The sequence below is a fragment of the Danio rerio genome, chromosome 14 (assembly GCF_052040795.2).
Source record: "Danio rerio strain M-AB ecotype USA chromosome 14, GRCz13ab, whole genome shotgun sequence".
Classification (NCBI taxonomy): domain Eukaryota; kingdom Metazoa; phylum Chordata; class Actinopteri; order Cypriniformes; family Danionidae; genus Danio; species Danio rerio.
In genome coordinates this window covers 16,790,772-16,813,365 of record NC_141034.1, presented here as the reverse complement: position 1 = coordinate 16,813,365, position 22,594 = coordinate 16,790,772, and the positions used below count along the sequence as shown (strand labels likewise).

The following is a 22,594-nucleotide window of genomic DNA, read 5'->3' as shown; positions in this document are numbered from 1 at the left end:
ATAGGTACAAAATCCCTTAGCTTTTCTAGTCCCACAGATGATTTTCTCATTAAGAGTCTGGTGATCATCTTCAAAAGCCCCCTTTCATTCACTGCACATGTTAATAGTGTCACCCGGTTCACTTATTTCCACCTCCCGAAATATAAATCATTTATGTCCTTCCCTCAAACCTCATTCAACCGCCAACCTTTTTCATAGTTTAGTCACATTCTGTTTAGACTACTGTAATATCCTTCTGTTTGACCTCCCTATTAAAACCCTTCATAAATTACAACTGGTACAGAACGCTGCAGCTCGTATTATCACAAAAACTCCCTCTATCTGTCACATCACACCCTTTCTACAACAGCTTCACTGGCTTCCCATCTTCTTCAGAATTAATTATAAAATACTTCTTCTCACTTTTTAAGCCATCCACAATTTGACTCCTCCATACTTTGCTATTCTTGTTCATATCGCCACACCTTCTCGAACACTCAAGTCTTCTTCTTCTATTCACCTCACTTTTCCCTCTGTCCGCCTTGTCACCATGGGGAGCAGAGCTTTCAGCCACTCTGCTCCTCAGCTTTGGAATTCACGTCCTCCTGATCTCCGTAATCTAAACTCTCTTTTACAATTTAAATCCAAACTCAAAACACATCTGTTTAAACAGCATACTCTCTTTAACTCAATTGCACTTTTTTTTTAAATTGTATTGTATTCTATTGACTTTTATTTTGATTTTATTTGAACTGACTGTCCTGTACGGTGACCTTGAGTGTCAGGAAATGCGCCTTTAAATAAAATGCATTATCATTATTATGAAATAATGAATTGTAGCTCATCCTCACTGCAAAAAAAAAAAAAAAAAAAATTTCTTATTTAGATTTTTTGTCTTGTTTCTAGTCCAAATATCTAAAAATTCTTAAATCAAGAAGATAAGAAAGGCATTTTTTGCAGTGCTATGATTTCAAAACAATTAATAATGTCTTACTGGACAACAAAAACATTTCTTTTACTATGTTTTTTGCTAATAGCCAAAGATACGCTGATTAAGTCAAAATGATGTCAATTTCCTGCCATAAATCGGTCAAAGTTTCATTTTTGATTAGTAATCTGCAATGCCAACAGTTGAATGTAAAATCTTCTTTAAAAGGCGGATTTGCTACATAGATGTATCTTAGCCAAATATATGCATCAAATGTCTTTAAAGCATCAATGGACAGTTTATTTATTCAGTTTTCAAGTGATGTTTATCCAAAAATGACACTTACTGTATGGGTTTGTGGCCCATAGTCAGATATATATGCATTATTCACACTAGTACAGATATATTGTTACAGATAAGATAAGGTACGCATATCAGTGAATTCCCAACCTCATATGTAATGTCTCGTTTTTGTCTTGACACATTTTTGGACCTGCTATATAATGATTCAATTATAATTTAGACTTTTTATCTTTTATAAGTGACACCAATATTGATACTTTGTATTGATAGTATGCGACACTAAGACTGTAGACACTAAAAGGATCTGGATGACTTTTTATTTTTAGCAGCAGCACTCATTTCTTGAACAAGCAGGGTAGACCTGTCTGTGTTGATTTATATCGTTTGCATGTAGATCTTTCCTATGAAAAGTCAATAACGTAATGGGTTGAAGTCCTGGAGGAGGAAGTAGCAAGCCCAACCCTAAAACTCCACCTGAGATAAATAAGCTTTCACTTATAAAGCGCACTTCACACGAGTGCATACGCTCTCTGGAAATAAAGGCAGTCTTCTAAACTCTTTTGAAAGTAACACCTGCTTTTTCCTTCACAGGAGTACCTGGAGGACAGAAATGGAGAGGTAAGAGTTGTAATGTTTTCAAATGGAAGTTTACACAGATTAATGATTTATTTTTTTAGCTTCTGTTTAACTGTTAAAAAATGCAAGCACGTCTCATTTTTCACATGGGTGATTGAAGTAAACATTCCATAAGCACTTAGTGTTTGACATTTGAAGTCATGGGACAACTAAACACCGGGTTTCTGCTGTAATTATAGCATTGCTGCTTGTTTTCACAATTGCTTGAACAACTGGTTGGTATTAAATTGAACATGATGATTCTGTTGTTTAGTTTTATGTTATCCTGTAGACCTCATTGAAGATTTTTCCAGCTTGGATTTTATCCAGTTTAAGGTCTAACTCATAATGTTGATATGTTTCATGCAAACTAACATCTTGAGCATGTTTATATTACAAAGGTAGTACACAATGATTTATTTACAGGATAGTAATTACCTGAATAACTACAGAATTCATACAAATGATCATGTTGTGAGGAGATATACAGTACTGTTGTGTGTTGTACATGTAACTCAATGTTTTTAAGGATATTGCCAAAAGGTACTATATATAATGTAAAAAGCAAGGGACCAAGAATTGAGCCTTGCGGGAACCCCACAGTTTACTTTCAATCGATATAATGCCTTTTTTGTGATCCAATTTTTAATAAACAGTTGGAAATAATCTAGCATACATTGTTATAGACAAGGATAACATCCAACTGCAGTTTACATTAATACACCACCCCATACACCCTTGGCGACAATAATAAATAATTAAACAAAAAAGGAAACAAATCAGAGCCAAAAACAAGAAGAGAGAAAAATAATAATAATAAAAGTTACAATACATATAAATAAATAACTAAAGTAAATAAATTAATTGGTAACACTTTACAATAAGGTTCATTAGTTAATGCATTTACTAACATGAACTAATCATGAACAACACATGTACAGCATTTATTAATCATATTTGAACATTTGCTAATGCATTATTAACATTCAAGTGCATGCTTGTTAACATTAGTTAATGCACCATGAGTTAACATGAACTAACAAAGAACTACTGTATTTTCATTTACTAACGTTAACTAACATGAACAAATACAGTAGTAAATGCATTGTTCATTGTTTGTTCATCTTAGTAAATGCATTAATTAACATTAACTAATGAACCTTATTGTAAAGTGTGACCAATTAATTAATTTACCTCTGCATTTAACTTCTTACAAGAACACTTTTAACAAAAGTAGATACATTGGACTTTTTTAGACAAAAATAAAATCACAATAGCAAATCTTTTATCTTAGTTATTGCAGTTTTTGTAGAAGCGCCATGCATCCTTGCCACAGACAGTTCCATAATACGAAGCCTCTTAACGTTTATGTAGGTATGAGTTATATCAAGCCAATCGAGGTCCACACTGTAAAACCTAATAAGTTAAGGTAGCTCAAACCATTTGAGTAAACCGATTGCTACAAACCATTTAAGTTCAAGAACTAATCCATATGAGTACTGTGAACTTAATCCATTTGAGTAAACCAAGAAATCTGAGCACAAACCAAATAAATGAAGAGAACTCAAAGCAATTGAGTACTGTAAAACTCAATAAGTTAGGTCAACTCGAAACGTTTGAGGAAACAGATTGCTACAAACCATCTGAGTTAAACAAGTCTATATGAGTACCGTGAACCTACTCCATTAAAGCTGAAGTGATGAGGTAATTAATTAACTCATTACCTTCAACACTTAGTTCAAAACTTTGTTTAAATGAGTAGAATTAACTTTCAGTCAATTTTGAGTTAACTACACTCATTTCATTTGATAAAGTTGACCGTTGAGTTTTACAGTGCAGTAATGAACATCATTTCCAAGCCTATTTAGGAGAAGGTTGTGATCAGTCCTATCAAATGCAACTCTGAGGTTCAACAACAGTGATAGAGAAATGCAAATGTGACTTATGATTATAAGGTCAATTGTAACTCTCATGGGAGCTGTTTGTGTATTCTCACAAATATTGTTTTTCTAAGAATGAACCCACTGTAATAGAGTAGATGCGTCTTTTTCTAGTAGCTCAATTTCTGGGAAAAAAAGAGCCAAGAAGCATTTTAGCATTCTGATCTGGTCATTTAGGATTAAAATATTGGTCATCAGGGTTAAACCAACATTTCCTGTTTGCAATCTTTTGTCCAAAATTAAAAAAGGAGCACTTGAATATAGGACAGGTTGACTAGGATGACAGCTAAATAAGAACAGCCCTGCTTTGTCTTGGGTTACTCATTGCTTCTTGAAAGATCTTTTTTCTTGACTTTAGGAACATATAGATACAGTCAAACTACAATATTGATTGGCATAGAGCACAGAAGTATAAGTTTACTAACATACTGTACTATTTCTGTTTTGAAGCACTAAAACCAGCACCAGCACAGAGGAGAGGGACCGGAAGTTACCAGAATCTGAATCCAAGAAGTATGTGAGATTATGTTATTGGAACGAAAGCTGATCATTAAATACCTGAGCGTGTTTTCTCACTGAAACCCCTTTCTCCTGTTTTTAGGAACTTTGTCTATGTTAAGGAATATGTGGATAACTCTGCTGTAGATGGCAGGTAAGCAAGTCGTTTTATCCATCAGATAATTCTACATGGTAACAGTGATCACCAGTTATTATTGAGTTTACTTCAGATTTAAACACTACTTTCTAGTGTTGCTTGTAGAATATCTAATCAATTCCATGCATGTTCAGGAGAGTTTTTCTTCAGTGTTAAATATACTAGTAATTTGTTGGATACAAATGAATAATTCGATTCACAGAATTCTGTTATCCTCAATGCAATGCAAGAGTTACATTCAGGAATGCGCAACCACTTCATTTCCTGACTTCAACTTATATAGGCAGCTGATATTAACAGATGGAGTTTAGTGAAATACATCACTTGTCAATGAATCTCCAGTCCTCCATTGGCCGCACCCATACATACATCCTCTTTTTATATGAATTCTCTGCACAACATCAAAAGCACATTAATTCTCAACTGCAAATTCTGTGCTCTCAGGATGTTTCGCTGCAGAGCTCAAGTTAATTTTAGACAATCAGGTTGTTGCATCTCTATCAGCTCCATTTACTTCTGCAAAAATGCTTCATTAGTGTGCAAAGCATACCACATTTTAGCAATACAAATACAATTGTTTAATGAAAACAAAAAGAGACAAAAATATGTTAAAATAATCCTTTGTAAATCCCCCCCCCCCCCCCAACACTTTCAGTTGGGATTTTATGTAGATAATGTGTATAGTAGTAATGCAAAATAAATAAATGATCCTGTGACTGACCTAATTTTATTTGTCATACATAATGACATCAAACAACTAAACAAATCTCCCCTTGGTAGCAGCTCTGATTATGTGTCATCAACAACTTCCAGCTACAACTACAGCAGCCCCAGCTACTACACCAGGTAACATGTTTATACTTGTTTTTAAACTGTTTTTGATTGGCAGAGGTTTCTTATATAAAAGCTGCAAAACAAGCCTTAAATGTTATTAAAGTCAAAACAGGACTTTCGTATGTATTTTCCATACAGAGTACCAGAACTCATTTTGTATAGTATAAAACATATGAATATTCAGACAGTTTTAAAGGCAGTGAAGGGTATGAGTAAATAGGAAATTGATTGAATTTTGTTAGATTTGTATGTTGTTATGCTATCACTGAAATGCTATTGTAGGTTTCATAAATAGTTTAACTTTTGCAGATCTAGGGTTGTTCTCCCAGTATAAAGCCTGACAGGGGTATCAGCAGTTGTGTAAGAATGCATTTCTACAGCGAAAATAACCAGCTAATTGTACATTATCCCACTTATTACTACACAAAACGTAAACAATAAGACAAAATGACTGTTTCTCAATTCCAAGAACACACAGAATAGACTTGGGTTCTTGTGGAGAGTTGTACTGCCAGGTTACCTTAAAAGAACAAACTCGGGAGATGCTGCATTCTTCCTATGGTCTTTCACGTATTTTTAAGGGAAAATTATTTAAACATTACAGCATTTATACAACGATTTATTGTTTTTCCCCTTTTCAGTATATATAACATGCATAAAAACCTTACAAATATACTTTGCAGACAGATTCTAATACAAATTCCAGCAAATAAACACCCCTAATGTGTTCATGCCTTTATTAAGATTTTCATAAATGTTTACTTTCACAGTCTCATTTAGGGTAAACTACTGAGATAAATAAGCTATATCTCTGAACTTTAATAACATACAGGTATAGAATGCTGCGCTTCCCACCTCGTTTATTCAGCAGAAATGACTTTTGGGACTTCTGGAATGAGTTTAATGCTCGAGTCTGCTCGGGAACTCTCCTCCGTTCTTGCGGTCTTGAGTTTTGGAACTGAACTTCGATGGTTGATGTTGGTATTACAAGAGAACACAAGGATGCAAGAACGCATATTGAGAAACAGCCATTGATCTGAGCTGTAATCATTTATTAAATCTATAATTAAATCTAAAGCTAACACAAAAAAGGCTAAATACAGCCTACCAACTTATTTTTCAGTCAAATATTGGTGCCAAACATTCATATTCCTTTCTGTCATGCGCTGTTCTTGAATGTATTCACTAATGGTTAAGATTGTTCGTAGTATCCATGTGTTATTAGAGCTTATGTTATTAGTATCAGAGATTGTTATTTGGGAATAACATACTTTTGAATGTTGTGATTGACCAATCAGAATCAAGTTTTGAAGAAAGCAGTTTAATAAATGAGCAAAAGTAACATTGCGATGTGTCTGTATATCAACACTGCTGTGATTCATGCAGCCGAGAACAATAAAGAGGTGCTGATATACAGCCATATCACAGTGCTATGATGTGTGTGATATTTCATTTACACAACAGTTCTAACTGTTCTATCTAGATCTACAGTATCTATCTAGTTGAATTATTAGAAAATAATGTACATCCAAGTGGTGATTCGGCCACAAGCTGTATGTCATATTAGATTCTTTCACGTTACATAATATTCAACAGTTATAGGCAGTAAAATAGTTCAGTGAAGTGATTCGAAACAATAATATGGTCAGAACTTGCCAGCAACTAGCTGTGTTTATCTGCAAATAATTGCACACCTATGAATGTTCATCAGCCAATTAGAATCAAGAATTCAACAGCCTTATAGCTTAACAAATTTTGTTTTAGTAAAATTAAACTATTTAAAAAACAAGAAATGTTTCCTTGAAAATTTGCTGAAATAAAATGGTTGCATATAATACAAATGGCTTTAACTAACTTTAATAACCTTAGTCATTTGAGCTTTACCTAATGACCTCATTTTGTCTATGTAGAAGTGAAATGACCGCTTGTACGTACTGTGGAGAAAAGGTGGGAAGTGATGCCAAAATCACAATTGAGCACCTGAACATATCCTGTCACCCATCCTGCTTTAAGGTACAGAACAATTTCTGCTCTCCCCCATATATTCTCACATTTTATGGCACAATGTGCAGGTTTTTTTCCTTTATATCTTGTTAATGAAATACTACACCTCTGTACTCAGTTATATGACAACATGTTTTCATGAAATATGTATTGAATTTCTTTTTTCCTCCACCCTAGTGTGCTATTTGCAGTAAACCAATGGGAGACTTGCTCTACAATATGTTTCTGCATCGTGGGACAGTTCATTGTGAGAGTTGCTATTCCAACCTGCTATAATGAGATCTTACCTTACCTGAAACAAACCCTCACTAAAATAGTCTACTTCATTTTTTTTGAAGGGAGCTACATTTTATACTAACAGATTACACATTCAACTTGATTTTTTTTCCTTACTGATGCAAAACATTTAAAGCATATCACGTGGTTTAGAATATTTTTAGAGTTCTGAATGTTTTTATTAATAAGTTTTCTAGTGTTAGAACATCAGGAATGTATGTTGCAGGGATCCCAGGATTTCTTTCTTTCTATTTTGGGGGGATTCTGTTCCTTGTTCAGTTGTCAAATCGACAAGAATGTATTTATCCTAGTTGTATTTAATCATCATTGAATATTTTAAAGAAACTTTTTCCGTAGCATTGTTATAAAATGTGTAACCATTGTCATGAATAAAGCTGTATTCTTTTATTGTTTTTGTTACAAGAATGTGCAATAAAAATATATATAAATACTGCTTAAGAAATACTGAGATGCTTAAACACTATAAATAAACAGTTCCTGGAGTAATCTAGGTGAATATCATGAAATGATGTATCCACATCAATGAAAATTTTTGTGATTCTATAACAAGTCTCAATACCAAAATTTGTAGATATAAAGTGGAAATTGCTCATTTCAATGATAAATTCCACAAGGAATGCATTTCTGAATGGATATAATGTCCTCAACTCTCAAAAAAAAAAAAGTCATATTAAAATCATAGCATCCTAAAAATAAGCCATGTTTTTTTTTCCCTTTTGTAATGAAAAATATGACACGTTTTACCTCAGATTAACTATTAGCCAAAGATTTCATCATAACTGCAGTCATTTTCTTCTATGAGATCTTCTGACAAGCAAGCCTGAGTGATTTTGTGAGGCAATCAATATCAGCGCTTTGAAAAGCTAAAAAAGCATTCATTATAAATACATAATATACAATACTCAAAGGAGAATTTAAACATAAGAGGAATTAGAAATTGCACAAACTCTGACAGCGGCACATCAGCCTTGGGTGGCTTGTCAAATTAAACCTGCTGCCAAAAATATGTTGAGTCTTGAGCTGTCAGAGGAAGTTTTGATGTGAGCCGTCACCTCGAGTCATTTGATAGGCCTCTGGCTCTCCTCACAGCGATGCTCTGGATGTGCTGCCACAGTAACGATGGCTCGGAAACATTGTGTCTGATGAGCGACTCCAAACCCTCTGCCTGATCCAGACTCTGCCAGTAGTCCTGCGGCCACATCTGGAGCCAGCTGAGAACAAACACACGTCACACTCCATGTCTTGCTTTAAAGCCACACCAAAAAGCACTGCCACACATTTCAAGTTTCAAGACTAAAAAATTGATTGTTACTTCACAGTTTTTTTTAAATAGAAGCGTTTGTGTTGCAACGGCGGTATTTGTTCATTTATTTATAGGAGAAAACTTTAAGTAACATTTAAGTATTCTTGTGGTATTTTAGAACAATTTGTGTTTGACATCAAAGAATGCACAGCAATCAATGCTAAAGCACCAGTTTGTCATTATTATTCATGAGACTGTCTGTCCTTATCCTATAAGAAGAAGCTTCTCCAAATTATTTTTGACAACTCGCTCTGCATTCTTGATGCATGCGTCAAATGTGCAGTGATCCATTGCAAAATCATTCATTACAGTGTAGAAAACAATCATTCCAGCACAATGACTAGCACTACAATTATATTACCAAAGATCTACATCTGCTGGTTTCTTTTTCACAGAAAACTGAGGCACAAGATGGTGCCAGTGATACTTTGAATGAAATAAAAGAGACCATCGTGTCCATCTGCAGAGTCATACAACCAGGCCTATGGAGTAAAGTTCCTGGTATACTTTAAACAAAGTTCTTGTTGGCTATTTTATTGTTATTATAATTATTAATATTATTAAGCTTTTTTCTGTACCTTTGATTGGACAGGACAACGAGTAGAATGTACAGGAATGTGTGAGGAGCAGAGAGAGGGGGGATGGATCAGCAAAGGACTTTGAGCCGGAATCAAACTTGGTTTGCCGAGGGCACCGTAGTGCTATAGGTCCCGTGAAGTGCTTTGAAATTTTTATTCAATGTTTAATGTAATCTGAGCTGAAGCATGAAGAGAGGGTAGTACATAATCTAAATCCTCCTTTTTTTTTTAAAACAGACAATATTGTTTTGATTTATCAGTACTCAACATACTACCAATGAGAGAGGTTGAGCTTAAGCTAGGGATGCTCAAAATAATCGATTCTCTCTCGATAGGGTGCGTTTTTAACCGATTAATGGTATCAGTTAAATGATTAAAAATATTACTTAATATATTTTTTGAGTTTGGCCCAGTTTACTGGGCCTTATCAAAATACATGTAATGACTTTATGTATTTAAATGTAATTTATAACTGTGACAATATAAATTAAGATGTAACTGTATTTTGGTTACCACTATTTAAAATTACAATGAAATACAGATCCTTAAATTTGTTAGGTATCTAAAGTGTGTATATTAAGAGGATAGTTCACCCAAAAATAACAAACATTATTTTTCCAAACATTTAAAGGTTTATTTCTTCTGTTAAATATAACATAAGATATTTTGAAAGAAAGCTGAAAACCTGGAAACATTGGCTTTTATAGTAGGAAGTGTTTGCAGGTAGGGCTGTGCGATTAATCGATTGAATCGTAATGGCAATTGGAAATATTGTGATTAGCTAATTGCAAGAGGCTGTGATATAAATTATATATAAATTATATAATTTCCTCCACTTAGAGTAAATGCTTGACTGCCATCTGTGTGTGACAGTCTTACTTGCCAATGGAGTGAGCACACTTTCGTTCTGCCCATTTAGAATTGTGCAACCAAACTATGTAGAAAGCCCACAATAAAACGAACAGGAAAGTGCTGACAAGTGGGATGATGGTGTCTGCAGCTTCAGAAGCATTATGCATTAAATGAAATCATTAAATGAAATCATATCAAAGAAAAAGGTTTCAAAGTCAGCTAGGATACCGAATATTGAACTGAAGCTTGACAGCAAAATTCAATCTTGAATTTAAATGGAATCGCAATATCTGTAAAAAAATAAAATAAATAAAAAATATTAGATGTACTCCTCAAATTGCACACCCCTAGTTGCAGGTTTCCAGTTTTCTTCAAAATATCTTATTTTGTTCAACAGAAGAAAAAAATTAAAACCAACAGACTTAATACAAGCGAAGGGAGAGTAAATAATGACAGAATTCTTATTTTTGGGTGAACTACCCCTTTAAGCAACTAAACCAGATTAATCTAATAAAATACAGTGTATCTGTGTATTTTTTTTATGCTACATACTTATTCCGAAATGGATTAAATTGATTTATTTTCTCAAAATCCTACACACAATACCCCTTAATGATAATGTGAAAAAAGATATTTTTAGTTTGTAGCAAATTTATTAAAAAATAAAAAACCTGAAAAATTACATGTACATAAGTATTCACAGCCCTTGCCGTGAATTTCTAAATTGAGCTCAGGTACATTCTGTTTCCACCGATCATTCTTGAGATGTTTCAGCAGCTTAATTGGAGTTCTACTGTGGTGAATTCAGTTGATTGGTAATGATTTGAAAAGGCATACACCTGTCCATATAAGTACCCAGGGTTGACAGTGCAAGTCAAAGCACAAACCAAGCATGAAGAAAAAGAAATTGTCTGTAGACCTCCAAGACAAGAACACTGAAAGTTTCAATGAGCACAGTGGCCTCATCGCAAGTGGAAGATGTTTGAAACCACCAGGACTCTTCCTAGAGCTGGCCGGCCATCTAAGCTGAGTGATCGGAGCAGAAGGGCCTTTGTCATGGAGGTGATCAATAACCCGATGGTCACTCTGTCTGAGCTCCAGCATTCTTCTGTGAAGAGAGGAGAACCTCACAGAAGGACAACCATCTGTGCAGAAATTGGCCAATCAGGGCTATATGGTAGAGTGGCCAAACAGAAGCCACTCCCCGCCTGGAATTTGCCAAAAGGCATCTGAAGGACTCTCAGACCATAAGAAATAAAAATCTCTGGTCTGATGAGACTAAAATTGAACTCTTTGGAGTGAATGCCAGGCATTACATTTGGAAAAAACAGGTACCGCTCATCACCAGGCTAATCCCGCCTGGAATTTGAAAAAAAGGCATCTGAAGGACTCTCAGACCATAATAAACAAAATTATCTGGTTTGAAGAGACTAAAATTAATGTGAATGCCAGTCATTACGTCTGGAGAAAACCAGGCACTGCTCATTCCCAGGCTAATACCATCCCTACAGTAAAGCATGGTGGTTACAGCATCATGCTGTGGGGATGTTTATCAGCAGCAAGAACTGGAAGACTAGTCAGGATAGAGGAAAAGATGAATGCAGCAATGTACAGAGATATCCTGAATGAAAACCTGCTTCAGAGTGCTCTTGACCTCAGACTGGGACAACAGTTCATCTTCCAGCAGGACAATGACACAAAGCACACTACCAAAATATCCATATAGTGGCTTCACTACAACTCAGTGATTGTCCTTGAATGGCCGAGCCAGAGCCCAGACCAAAATCCTATTGAACATTTTTGGAGAAATCTAAAAATGACTGTGCACTGTTACTTCCCTTCCAACCTGATAGCGCTTGTGAGGTACAGCAAAGAGAAATAGGAATGGGCAAAACTTTCCAAAGACAGGTGTGTCAAGCTTGTGGCATCATATTCTTGTGACATTGCTGTAATTGCTGCCAAATGTGCATCAACAAAGTATTGAGCAAAGGCTGTGAATACTTACGTACATGTGATTTTTCAGTTTTTTTTATTTTCAATAAATTTGCAACAATTTCAAAGACTTTTTTTTCACATGTCATTATAGGATATTGTGTGTAGAATTAAATTAATTTAATCCATTCTGAAATAAGACTGTAACATAAAAAAATGTGAAAAAAGTAAAGCACTATGAATACTTTCCGGATGCACTGTACATTAATAGTTACTTTTCAAAGCATGCAATAAAATAATAATCTGTAGTAAAATACATTTTAAAATTAACCTTCCCAGCCTTGCAAACAACCTACATGAAAAAGCCACTAGGTTCAAAATACAGCATTGCTATTGGTAACATTTTCAAGAGTTGTCACAACTGACCAATCAGAAAATTGAAGTTGTTGGTATTGAAGTTGGGTTTACCTATCATTTGGTTCAACATTTTCCACAGGTCCATATCCTGGACTGGGTAGCGGGCAGCCCATGTGTGAGCTGTTGGCCATCTTTGGTTGAGGAGGTTGGTTCTGTTTCGGGTTCTTTCTGTGAGCTTTTCTCGCTGCCAGACGTTCATTTTCTTTGTCGCACACAAAACACTCAAACCCGTTCAAGTAGTTTGGTTTACTCATGTCATTGACGCCCCACTCTCTGCTCTCCAACCCCTCCAGCAAACGCAAGTTAGTGATCTCACTGGGTGTTTTGTACTTTAGATAACGCAAATACTCCACGTCATCTTGATCCAAAGCTTTGATGAAGTCGGCGAGCTCTCGTGGAGTGGAAAAATCCTCAACGAGAATAGCGGAATGATTGTTTGGGAGCCAGTCGGCTACCGTTGTTGAGCCCCTGTAAATAGGCACACAGCCCTGGTGCATGGGTCGCCAGAGCTTCTCAGTCATATAGTCTGGACAAAGGCCATTCTCCAGGGCCAGGTGGAACTTATAACGGGCCACAAAACTCATGAAGCGCCGGTCCTCACTAGTGGCTGTGCTGGTGTCCTCCAGATATTCAGGCAGGGGTTTGTTGTTAAGGCACTTCCCGTATGAGTCGATCTGAGGAGACACAAATTATGATAATTTAGCTTAAGCATACATTTACATCAAAGTTTGCTGTATTCGATCATGTGTGCAAACTGGAGCTGCACAATATATAATTTAAGCATCAATATCACAATGCGCACATCCATGACAGCCACATTATAGCATGTGCAGTGTCTAGTTGATCAGGTACAATAGTTCACAATTCCAAAGTTTGTCCAAAATGAAAGTTTATAATTTGCATGTTTTTAGACCTGTGATTATTATTAAGCATTTCAAGAGAGATTGAACACCATTTCATTCAATTCATGTTTATTTCTATAGCGCTTTTACAACAAAGACTGTGTCAAAGCAGCTTAACATACAAGTTCTAGTAAATTTAAACTGTCAATCCAGTTTTCAAAGTTGAAGTTCAGTTTAGTTCAGTTCAGTGTGGTTTAATTTTCACTGCTGAAAGTTCAAACACTGAAGAGCAAATCTGTCAATGCACAGCTCCACAAGTCCCAAAACCAACCAAGCCAGTGGCGAGGAACAAACTTCCCCAATTGACGAAAGTGAAGAACAAAAAGTGCAAGAAATTACAATAAAACTGTAGTTTTAGATTACAACGATTATTTATACGATGAAGATTATACCGTGATATTTTGCATTTAATTATTCAAGTTCTGTGTTTGAAGACTATAAGACTTCTCAGATAAGCACTGTTTTTTGTTTGGTTTGCATCTTTGCTCCAATCAACCTAAAATTATGAATTATTTATATATATATATAAACTACTCAAGTCGTCTAAAATTATATTTATCGCAAAATATATTGCAGAAAAACAAAATATGACAAAATATTATTTTCCATTATTGTGCAATCGTAGTGACATTGCACTTGTTTTATTTTTTGTGGTGTGAATATAATTTCACCACATGCCTTGAATACTAGTTTGATTAGTGTGATTTGATAGGGCAGTGCATCTTAATAATAATAATAATAATACATTTTATTTATAAAGCGCTTTTCTAAAACCCAAAGTCCTACAACAGAGAAATCAAACATGCAATAAAACCCAAGTACACATAAAACAATTTAAAAATATAAGCACTTCAGAATAATCAAGAATCTAAAAATGCAGTCTTAAAAAGTTGAGTTTTTAACATCTTAAAACTATCTAGTGTGGAAGCATTTCTAACAGAATAACGGAAGAAGAACATTCTATAACCTGGGTGCAGCAACTGAGAAGGCTCTCTCCCCCATTGATTTTAATCTACAGGGTGGCTGTTGAAGGGTGAGCGTATCAGCAGATCGCAGGGAACGAGAAGGTGTGTACTGAGAAACAATGTCACAGATCTAGGAAGGAGCTGTACCATGTAGAGCTTTATATGCAAGTGTAAGTGTTTTAAAAATGATACAGAACTGAACTGGTAGCCAATGCAAGCTATAAAGCACACCAGTGATGTGTTCGTGAGAATGCGTGCTGCTGAGTTTTGAATGTACTGCAGTCGTTAGATTAATTTAGCAGGTTAACCAGATCCTAAAAGTGACTAATGCATGAATGTGACTTTCAGAGTGAGGCAAAAACCTGATTCTTGCAATATTCCTCAGATGATGAAATGCAAATTTTGTTATGCTCCTAATGTTTGAGAGATGAGTGTCAAAAATCACACCAAGGTTACTTGCTTTGGAAGATTGACAGACAACAGCATGATCCAAACTTAATTTAAACTCACTGTCTTTGAGAGTGCCAATAAGGAGAACCTCTGCTTTAAAACAATTTAATTAAAAAAAAAAATTGGTGCATCCACATTTTAATTTACAGCACACAATGAGCAAACTGAGGCAGTAGCAGACAGATTGGATTTGGAGCTGATATAAATTTGGGTATCATCAGCATAAAAGTGGTATTCCCAGTCCATATTGGACCCAAGACCGACCCCTGAGGAACACCATGGCAGACCCCTTCGATTTCAGATTGATTATTTCCCATGACCACTAATTGAAAGCGATCCAAAAAATAGGTAAATAAATATCTTCATAAAATTAATTTTCTTTTTAGCTCAGTCCCTTTATTAATTTGAGGTAACAACAGCGGAATGAACCACCAACTTATCCAGCACATTTTTGTTATGTAGTGGATGTCCTTATACCTGCAACCCATCACTGGGAAACCCATACACTCATTTACACACATACACTGTGAACAATTTAGCTTACCCAATTCACCTTTAGCGCATGTTTTTAGACTTGTGAGACTGTAAGGCGACAGAGCTACCCACTGTGCAGTCTATATTAATAACATGCATAGATGAATTAAAGCAAAGACTATTTTTGTATTGTGCAGCCCTAGCGCAAACACAGAAGCTCAACACGTGCAACTATCAGGCTTTTCCCTTATAGCGTCTAAGATATACCAGACAAACAATTATTTGTTATTATTTAACAAATATAATCCACAGCACCTCTTAACCAATAAGCAATCCATGTGTTAAAGTTACTACCCTCTATATCTCAACTCAGAACATTTCTCTGGTCACCGTGGCAACAGCAAAATAAGATGCTCCAAAAAAAACCTGCAAACTCTTCCAAACAGGCCATAGAAACACTGAGAGAGACACACACACACACCTTCTATAAATCTCTAATTCATACATATACTAACCAGTCTATTAATTAACCTGCACATCATTGTACAGTATTTTTTTATCTATTCATTCATATTCAAATTTCCTTTGACTCTTTGTATGAGTTTGTTCTGTTTAGTCACTGTTTGTTTGTGACCTTTAGGAGTGCAAACTCGAGTAAAAAGGTGACAACACTATTTTCAATTAGATTCATTCAGATTTTATAGATATTTTCTTGCATTAAAGACACTTTAGATGTGCTACAGAATGAAAATCTGGATATACCTAGTCCAGGAGTGTCAAACTCAGTTCCTGGAGGGCCGCAGCTCTGCACAGATTAGTTCCAGCTCTAATTAAACACTGATTAAACAAACTGATTGTACTAATTGAGTCTATTGGGCTTGTTTAACAGCAACAGGTAAGTGTATTAGAGCAGGTTTGGAACTAAACTGTGTAGATTTTCACACCCTTCACCTAGGCATAAGTTTAGTACAAGGATATGAAATACCATATAGTCACAAACATCAGTTTCCTCATTCTCATGTAAATTCTTTGAGTATTAAATCCTGGTGAAAAACAGACCAATTAGAAAAAAACACCAACTGTTACAATGCACAAAGGACCATGATCATATACATGCCCTGGGCTGTGTTTTGAGTTGTCACAAGGTTTCCTAGAGAGTCTACAATAATGTTATTTTCTCCCTTATTTAAGTTTATGTGAACTTGTATTATGCTTGCTTTGTATATGGGACTCTTATTTTGAAAATGGCACACTATGTTGCAGGTACAGAGATTTTATCAGTTCACTCAGAACAGTAAATATGGGAAAGATCAATTTGACATATAAATTTAATGCAACCACGAAAAGGTTTACTTTATCTTTTGTTAGTTTAAGATATATACCAGGGGCATCAAACTTGGAGGGCTGCAGTCCTCCAACCTTGCTTTAACACACTTACCTGTAGCTTTCAAACAATCGTGAAGGACTGTTTAATTAGGGTTAAAGCTAAACCGTGTAGCTGAGTTTGACACCTGAGATGAATACTGTAAAATTTACTGTTTATTCTCATAATGAGGCATCAGACACGTTTACGTTTGTAGAGAGCAATGTTACACTGCTGAACTAGAGTTTATTTATGCACTGTTATGTCACTCAGCTCTTACAAAATACAACTTTAAATACAAGTCTGTCTGTCCTTTTTGTTTTGTAGAATTAAAATTTAGCCAACATTTTATCAATAAAACATTACTGAGGTGCAGTTATAAAGACAGCTCACTCGCTCCTAATGTAAATGTCTTCTCCCTTCCAGTTGAAATAATTGTCATTTAACAAGGCATCAACTTAAATACATTTTTTGACAACTTAAGTATGATTATTCTGTGTATTTCAGAGTACATTATTCATGACATATCAGTACAAATGTGTGTGGCAGTGACACAAGCTGTGGAGCATGAGAGCAAAGCTCATTAATATTCAAGACCATTCCAAATATGGTCAAAACAAGCTTTTTACTTCAGGAGTAAATTCTTTGGTTATAAATGAGCATAAAAAAGTTTCTTACCTAAGTCACTTACACTCTATGTAGATATTAGAAAACTATTGACATATAGAATTAATGCACTCTATGGCAACTTTAACTTTTCAGATATAGCTACATGCCCTGAGCAAGTAGTGTCCAAACTCGGTCCTGGAGGGCCAATGTCCTGAAGAGTTTAGCTCCAACCCTAATCAAATACACCTGAGCCAGCTAATTAAGCTCTAACTAGCATACTATAAACTTCCTGGCAGGTGTGTTGAAACAAATTTGAACTAAACTTGGATACTAAGGCCCCGTTTCAGAATGGAGGTTAAGTGAAAACTGAGAGTATTTCACCCCTGAAACGAGAGAAACTCTGGGTTTTCCGTTTCAAACTGGCAGGTTTGTTTAACTGGAGAGAGCAGGGTAAGTCAAGCCTGTTTCTGAAAGAGAGGTAACTTTACTCTGAGTCAGTTACTGTGGTAACTTACTCTGTGAAACTAACCTGGTCAGGAGCAGGTTTTATTCTCTAAACTCGAGTTTTTGTCGGTCTCCTCCCCTTTTTTAAAGACGAAGCGGTATTTCTCGCCTTAGCCTTACGTTTACACCAACCTATTTTAATGCTAATTTTGCAGATGTGCATAAAAACAATTGATAGAAACATCATTATGCACATAACTTTTGAAAATATGCATAAAAACATGTGCATAACTAAGTAGGATAAACTTTTATGCGATAGAAAAGATGTGCATAAACTACGATGGAAACACTTTTACTGAAGAAATTACAGTATGTGCATTAAAATATGATTGTTATAGGAGATTATATGATGATGAAAATGTGAGTGAATGGACAAACCAGCGGGAGAAGCACACTGTAACACATCTTAAATGTTGTTTTGGCCATTCTAAAACACCTTAACCATTTCAGTATTAATGTTATTATATTATTAATGACCTCCAGAGTGTCTGGAGCGTGTCAAGAGCGTCTGTTCTCCATTGTCCACGTCATAGCTTCAAACGCCGCCCTCACGCATTCATGGTGCGTCAGTATTGTCTTCTGAGGCGCAAGTACATTTATTAAAAATAGAAAAGATTGACGTAGCTTCTACGGCAGTAAATTCTTTTTTACCTGTTGATATTTGGCACCTGTTTAATCAGGAAGTAACAATTTTGTTCTCTTTGATTCATTGGATGGAAACACTGCTTTATTCCTATTTCTTTTATGTGATATTCCAGTTTTCCACATACATTTTATTAATATATTTGAATGGAAACATAGCCATTGTCCACATTTCAGTCACACAAAAATTAATCCGAGAATGGCTTGTCCTTTTTTAATAAATAATTAGCTTAAATTCACTGACCTTCAACATGTACTGTAATTGCATTAAAGGGATTATTATTCTTTCAAAAAAATTGTTTAATACTGCTTACATTCTAAATATCAAATCAACCTCTAGCACTTGATCAATAAAAAAGGTAGAAACACAAGTGCACTTTTACATCTATTAAAACTGATCAACGTGTATAAAAGTGGGAACTTGTGTACAATTTTTTAAAAATGTCACACATTACATTACTTTTTCTATTAAACTTAAAAATGTAAATACTTTAAATGTAAAATAACGCATTAACTCAAGAAGCTATGTTTTCCCATGCTAACTGTCTCTGTTTCACTGATGCCCTGGTGTTTTTTTTAAATATATGGTCATATTTGCTATGACTTTGCATGAGCAGTTCAGCTGTAGAAAGAAATGCTGATCTCTTTTTTTCAGATGTTGTCATGGTCACTCGTAATATCTGCATTCAAACATGCCTGAAAAACTCAATTAGTTTGATTGTGTCTGTTTAATTAAGGTTGAAGCTAAATTGTGCATGGCTGTTCGATCCTTGTTGTAAGACTTCAACAACAAACTACCTAAAATAGCATGTGTCATTATTATTATAGAACACATGAAAATTAAAACAATGACAAAAATCAAGATGAAAATTGATCAAATACATTTTTAATTTTTGAGAAAACTTAGGACAAAAAACTGTGTGGTGCATTTTATTTATATGGCCCTAAAGTATCCTTGAATCAAAATTGTTGAAATGTGATTTGGAACAAAATTAGTCAAAATAAAGTTTGTTTGCTTTGAAAACCTGAAGCATAGATTTTTGCCAAAACAAACTGTCTGTAAAGGACATTTGAACTATTAATTGACCTTCTATGACATTTTGTTGAGTCTGTGAAGGTCTGCCAACTGAAAAAAGTGAAAAAATAAAAGAAAGAAAAAAAGTAAAAACATGAACAAGCTGAAAAACATTTTAAAAAGAAATTAAATGTGACACTGAAAGGCTTCTTTAACCTTTACATGACTAAGTTGAAGGCTTTAAAATCTATTATATAAGATGATATATAAAAGGCAAAGCTGGTTCAAACATATGCACATTACTATAATCTTATGTTTCGTCTGTTGTCCAGGCTGCCCCTCTGTAAATTGTGTTATTCAGAATTAATCTTGCAGTACATATTTACATATTAAAGTGCTCCTGTTACGGATTTTTTAAATTGACCTATATTTTCTAAATAAATGAAAACATTCTGCTGAAATTTAAAACTGAAGGTGCATCATGAATAAAGGTAATGAAAGCAAAAGAAAGTCTTTTCAAGATTTGTTAAAACAAGTTGTTCTCCAAATGGATCCCAAGCAGTTTAGTGGTGACATCTGAGTGAAATATTGCCAGCCTACTTGTTGCTTGTGGAATCCAGGAAAATTTGAACCCCTCCCCCTAAACACTGAAGTGGATCATGTTGTGAAGACGCTGTGCTCTGCACTGTAAAGAGCAGTTTGTCATGGTCTAAAAACAAGTGTGTGTGGAATCAATGTTTAAAGTCTTTAAACAACAACATGCCAGCAGTCTAGCCCTAAGCGCTTGTGCTATGCTCCTGTGTCAGTTTACACACAATTCTTATTACATGGCATGCCTATTATGAAACAATGAAAATGTTTTTGACCTTGCATGCACAAGAGAACTTTAATAATCCATAATATGGGCATTTTTAATGTTTACAAATGCATTATTCAGGATATTCACTAAGAGGACACTTATGTTGTCTATTTAAAGAGAAAAAATAGAATTTTGTTAACTAAGTTTGAAATCTTTAAGCATTACCTCTATATATTTCATCAGCTCTTGAACAAAGCGGTCCCGATCTGAAGGCACATCGCAGTGGGACTGCATGTAGAGAACAGGTGCTAGACCAGCCTGTCTCCAGTGGTTCTTTTCTTGCAGAGAGATAGCCGTAGGTGCCAGAAGATAATCCAGCGAGGGCAACCACTGCAGTGTTAATGGGTAGTCTGACTCCCTCCTAAATGTGGCCGTGTAGTTAAACAATCTGATTCCAACACTGTGAGACAGAAGATAGTTATTCATGGGTGACTCTTCATGAAAAAGTGCCCAGGTTTGATGAGGTAACCGCGGCAGCGGAGCTTCATATGCCCGGAAGTCTGTGCCATAGAAAATAATAGATGCCGTGCGGCGATACAGCTGAACCTTACGGTTGCTTGTGACTAGACAGGATGAGTGGGCACAGTCCACACGCTCTGTATCTCCAGGGAAGTGTGGGAACAGATTGGAGCTCCACCATAGAAGGATTGGCAGCTCTTTATTTGGGCGAGGGTCAGTGTTTCCAGGGCCGCGGTAGGTGCTGACAGAGGCAAACTCCATGTCAGTGAGGGCACTCTGGGGCTGAAAAACACCACTGTCTCCTAGGTCCACTGCCCCCTGACACCAGCAGCATATTGGCAGGACCAAAAATAGCCACAGGCAAAGCGCCATAGTTGACCTGAGAAAAGTACATTTGGTTAAAACACTGGATTAATTCATTTATATATTGCAACATAATTCAAGTATTTACACTGTACTATGAATATTAATAGAGAACAAGGGCAAAAATAAACCAGTACATGACATATTCTAACACAGATTAGAATATGTCAGTGCTAAATCCTCGCACAATGACTTTGGATATTCTCACAGATTGACCGTTTTCTTTGAGCACACACACACCAAGATTATGTCAAAATGCCTCTTTTGGTGAGTATCCTCATGAACACAGTCAATGTCTGTAAAGAGCTGAAAGAAATCTAAAAGGTGTGCCAGTATTTTATATCTGTGCATTTGGTTTTAAAACAATAGAAAATGCAGTTGAATTCAGAATTATTAAACCTCATAGTTATTAGCCGACCCTGTTTATTTTTCCCTCAATTTCTGTTTAACAGAGAGATTTTTTGTAACACATTTCTAAACATAATAGGGTTGCATAAAGGGGGTTAAATAATTCTGATTTTAACTATATATGCTGACTGAAGTGCCTTTAAAATATTAACTAAAATTCAGAAGACTAAGTGAAAACCACTTACTGCATTTGACTGAAACTTAGTCATTAAAGATTAGGAATAAGATTAGTTTATTAAAGATTAATTTGTGAAATTAAAAATACAAAGTGTTATTCTTTACTGCTTGTTACAGAAGTCTTTTTTTGTTTTTAATTTTCAGCTTTATTCTGTTTAATTTGTCATAATTTAGTTTGTTTTGTTTTCATTTTAAAACTGTTCACTTGTCTTTAATAATATTTGTATTTAGTGTGTTTTGTTTATTTGGCTGAGTAGAAAACTATATATATATATATATATATATATATATATATATATATATATATATATATATATATATATCCAGTGATAGAGCCGTACAAAATATTTAGAAAAGTTTAGGTCCATGTAATAGTAAACGAACAGAAAATAAATTACATCACAAATCATGCTAAACTGCTACAATTTTGGGACTTAAAACCTACAAAGTCGTCTAATTTAGAGAACCTTCTGAGCCCAATAGTTACCCAGGCTTCAACAAAAGCTTAATAAAAGAACAGTTTAGCCATAATTTGTGCCTGTATGTCCAGAAATGCTTCTAATAAAGAAGTAAAAGGTAAATCCAAATATATGTTTTTGAAAAAACACTGACGTTTTTTAAGTAACGTTAGAATTATTTGATCGCGTATTTGCTTACTTTATTTCAGGACAGACGTATGTTTTGTTGCTGCATTTCCACTGTTTTTCCTCACTACTATCTTGTAACAAAACAGAATGGACACAGGATGCTGCTGTTGCATGAGTTTT

The 22,594-nt window shown here is 35.1% G+C and overlaps 2 protein-coding genes across 2 annotated transcripts in view; one reads left to right on the top strand and one right to left on the bottom strand.

The window, feature by feature from the left end:
- The window catches only part of znf185 (zinc finger protein 185 with LIM domain), a 22,227-nt gene extending 14,166 nt beyond the window's left edge, over window positions 1-8,061 (top strand). The window contains 6 exon segments of the mRNA NM_001441584.2: window positions 1,802-1,828; window positions 4,216-4,278; window positions 4,367-4,417; window positions 5,201-5,266; window positions 7,165-7,267; window positions 7,436-8,061. Of these exon segments, the coding sequence (NP_001428513.1) occupies window positions 1,802-1,828; window positions 4,216-4,278; window positions 4,367-4,417; window positions 5,201-5,266; window positions 7,165-7,267; window positions 7,436-7,534 (409 nt within the window). The 3' untranslated portion in view covers window positions 7,535-8,061.
- Window positions 7,925-22,594, bottom strand: pofut4 (protein O-fucosyltransferase 4). Its single transcript, NM_001077174.1, is given in 4 exon segments — window positions 7,925-8,766; window positions 12,689-13,311; window positions 20,586-21,258; window positions 22,485-22,594. Coding segments are annotated over 3 exon segments (1,452 nt in total). The 5' UTR covers window positions 21,252-21,258; window positions 22,485-22,594; the 3' UTR covers window positions 7,925-8,603.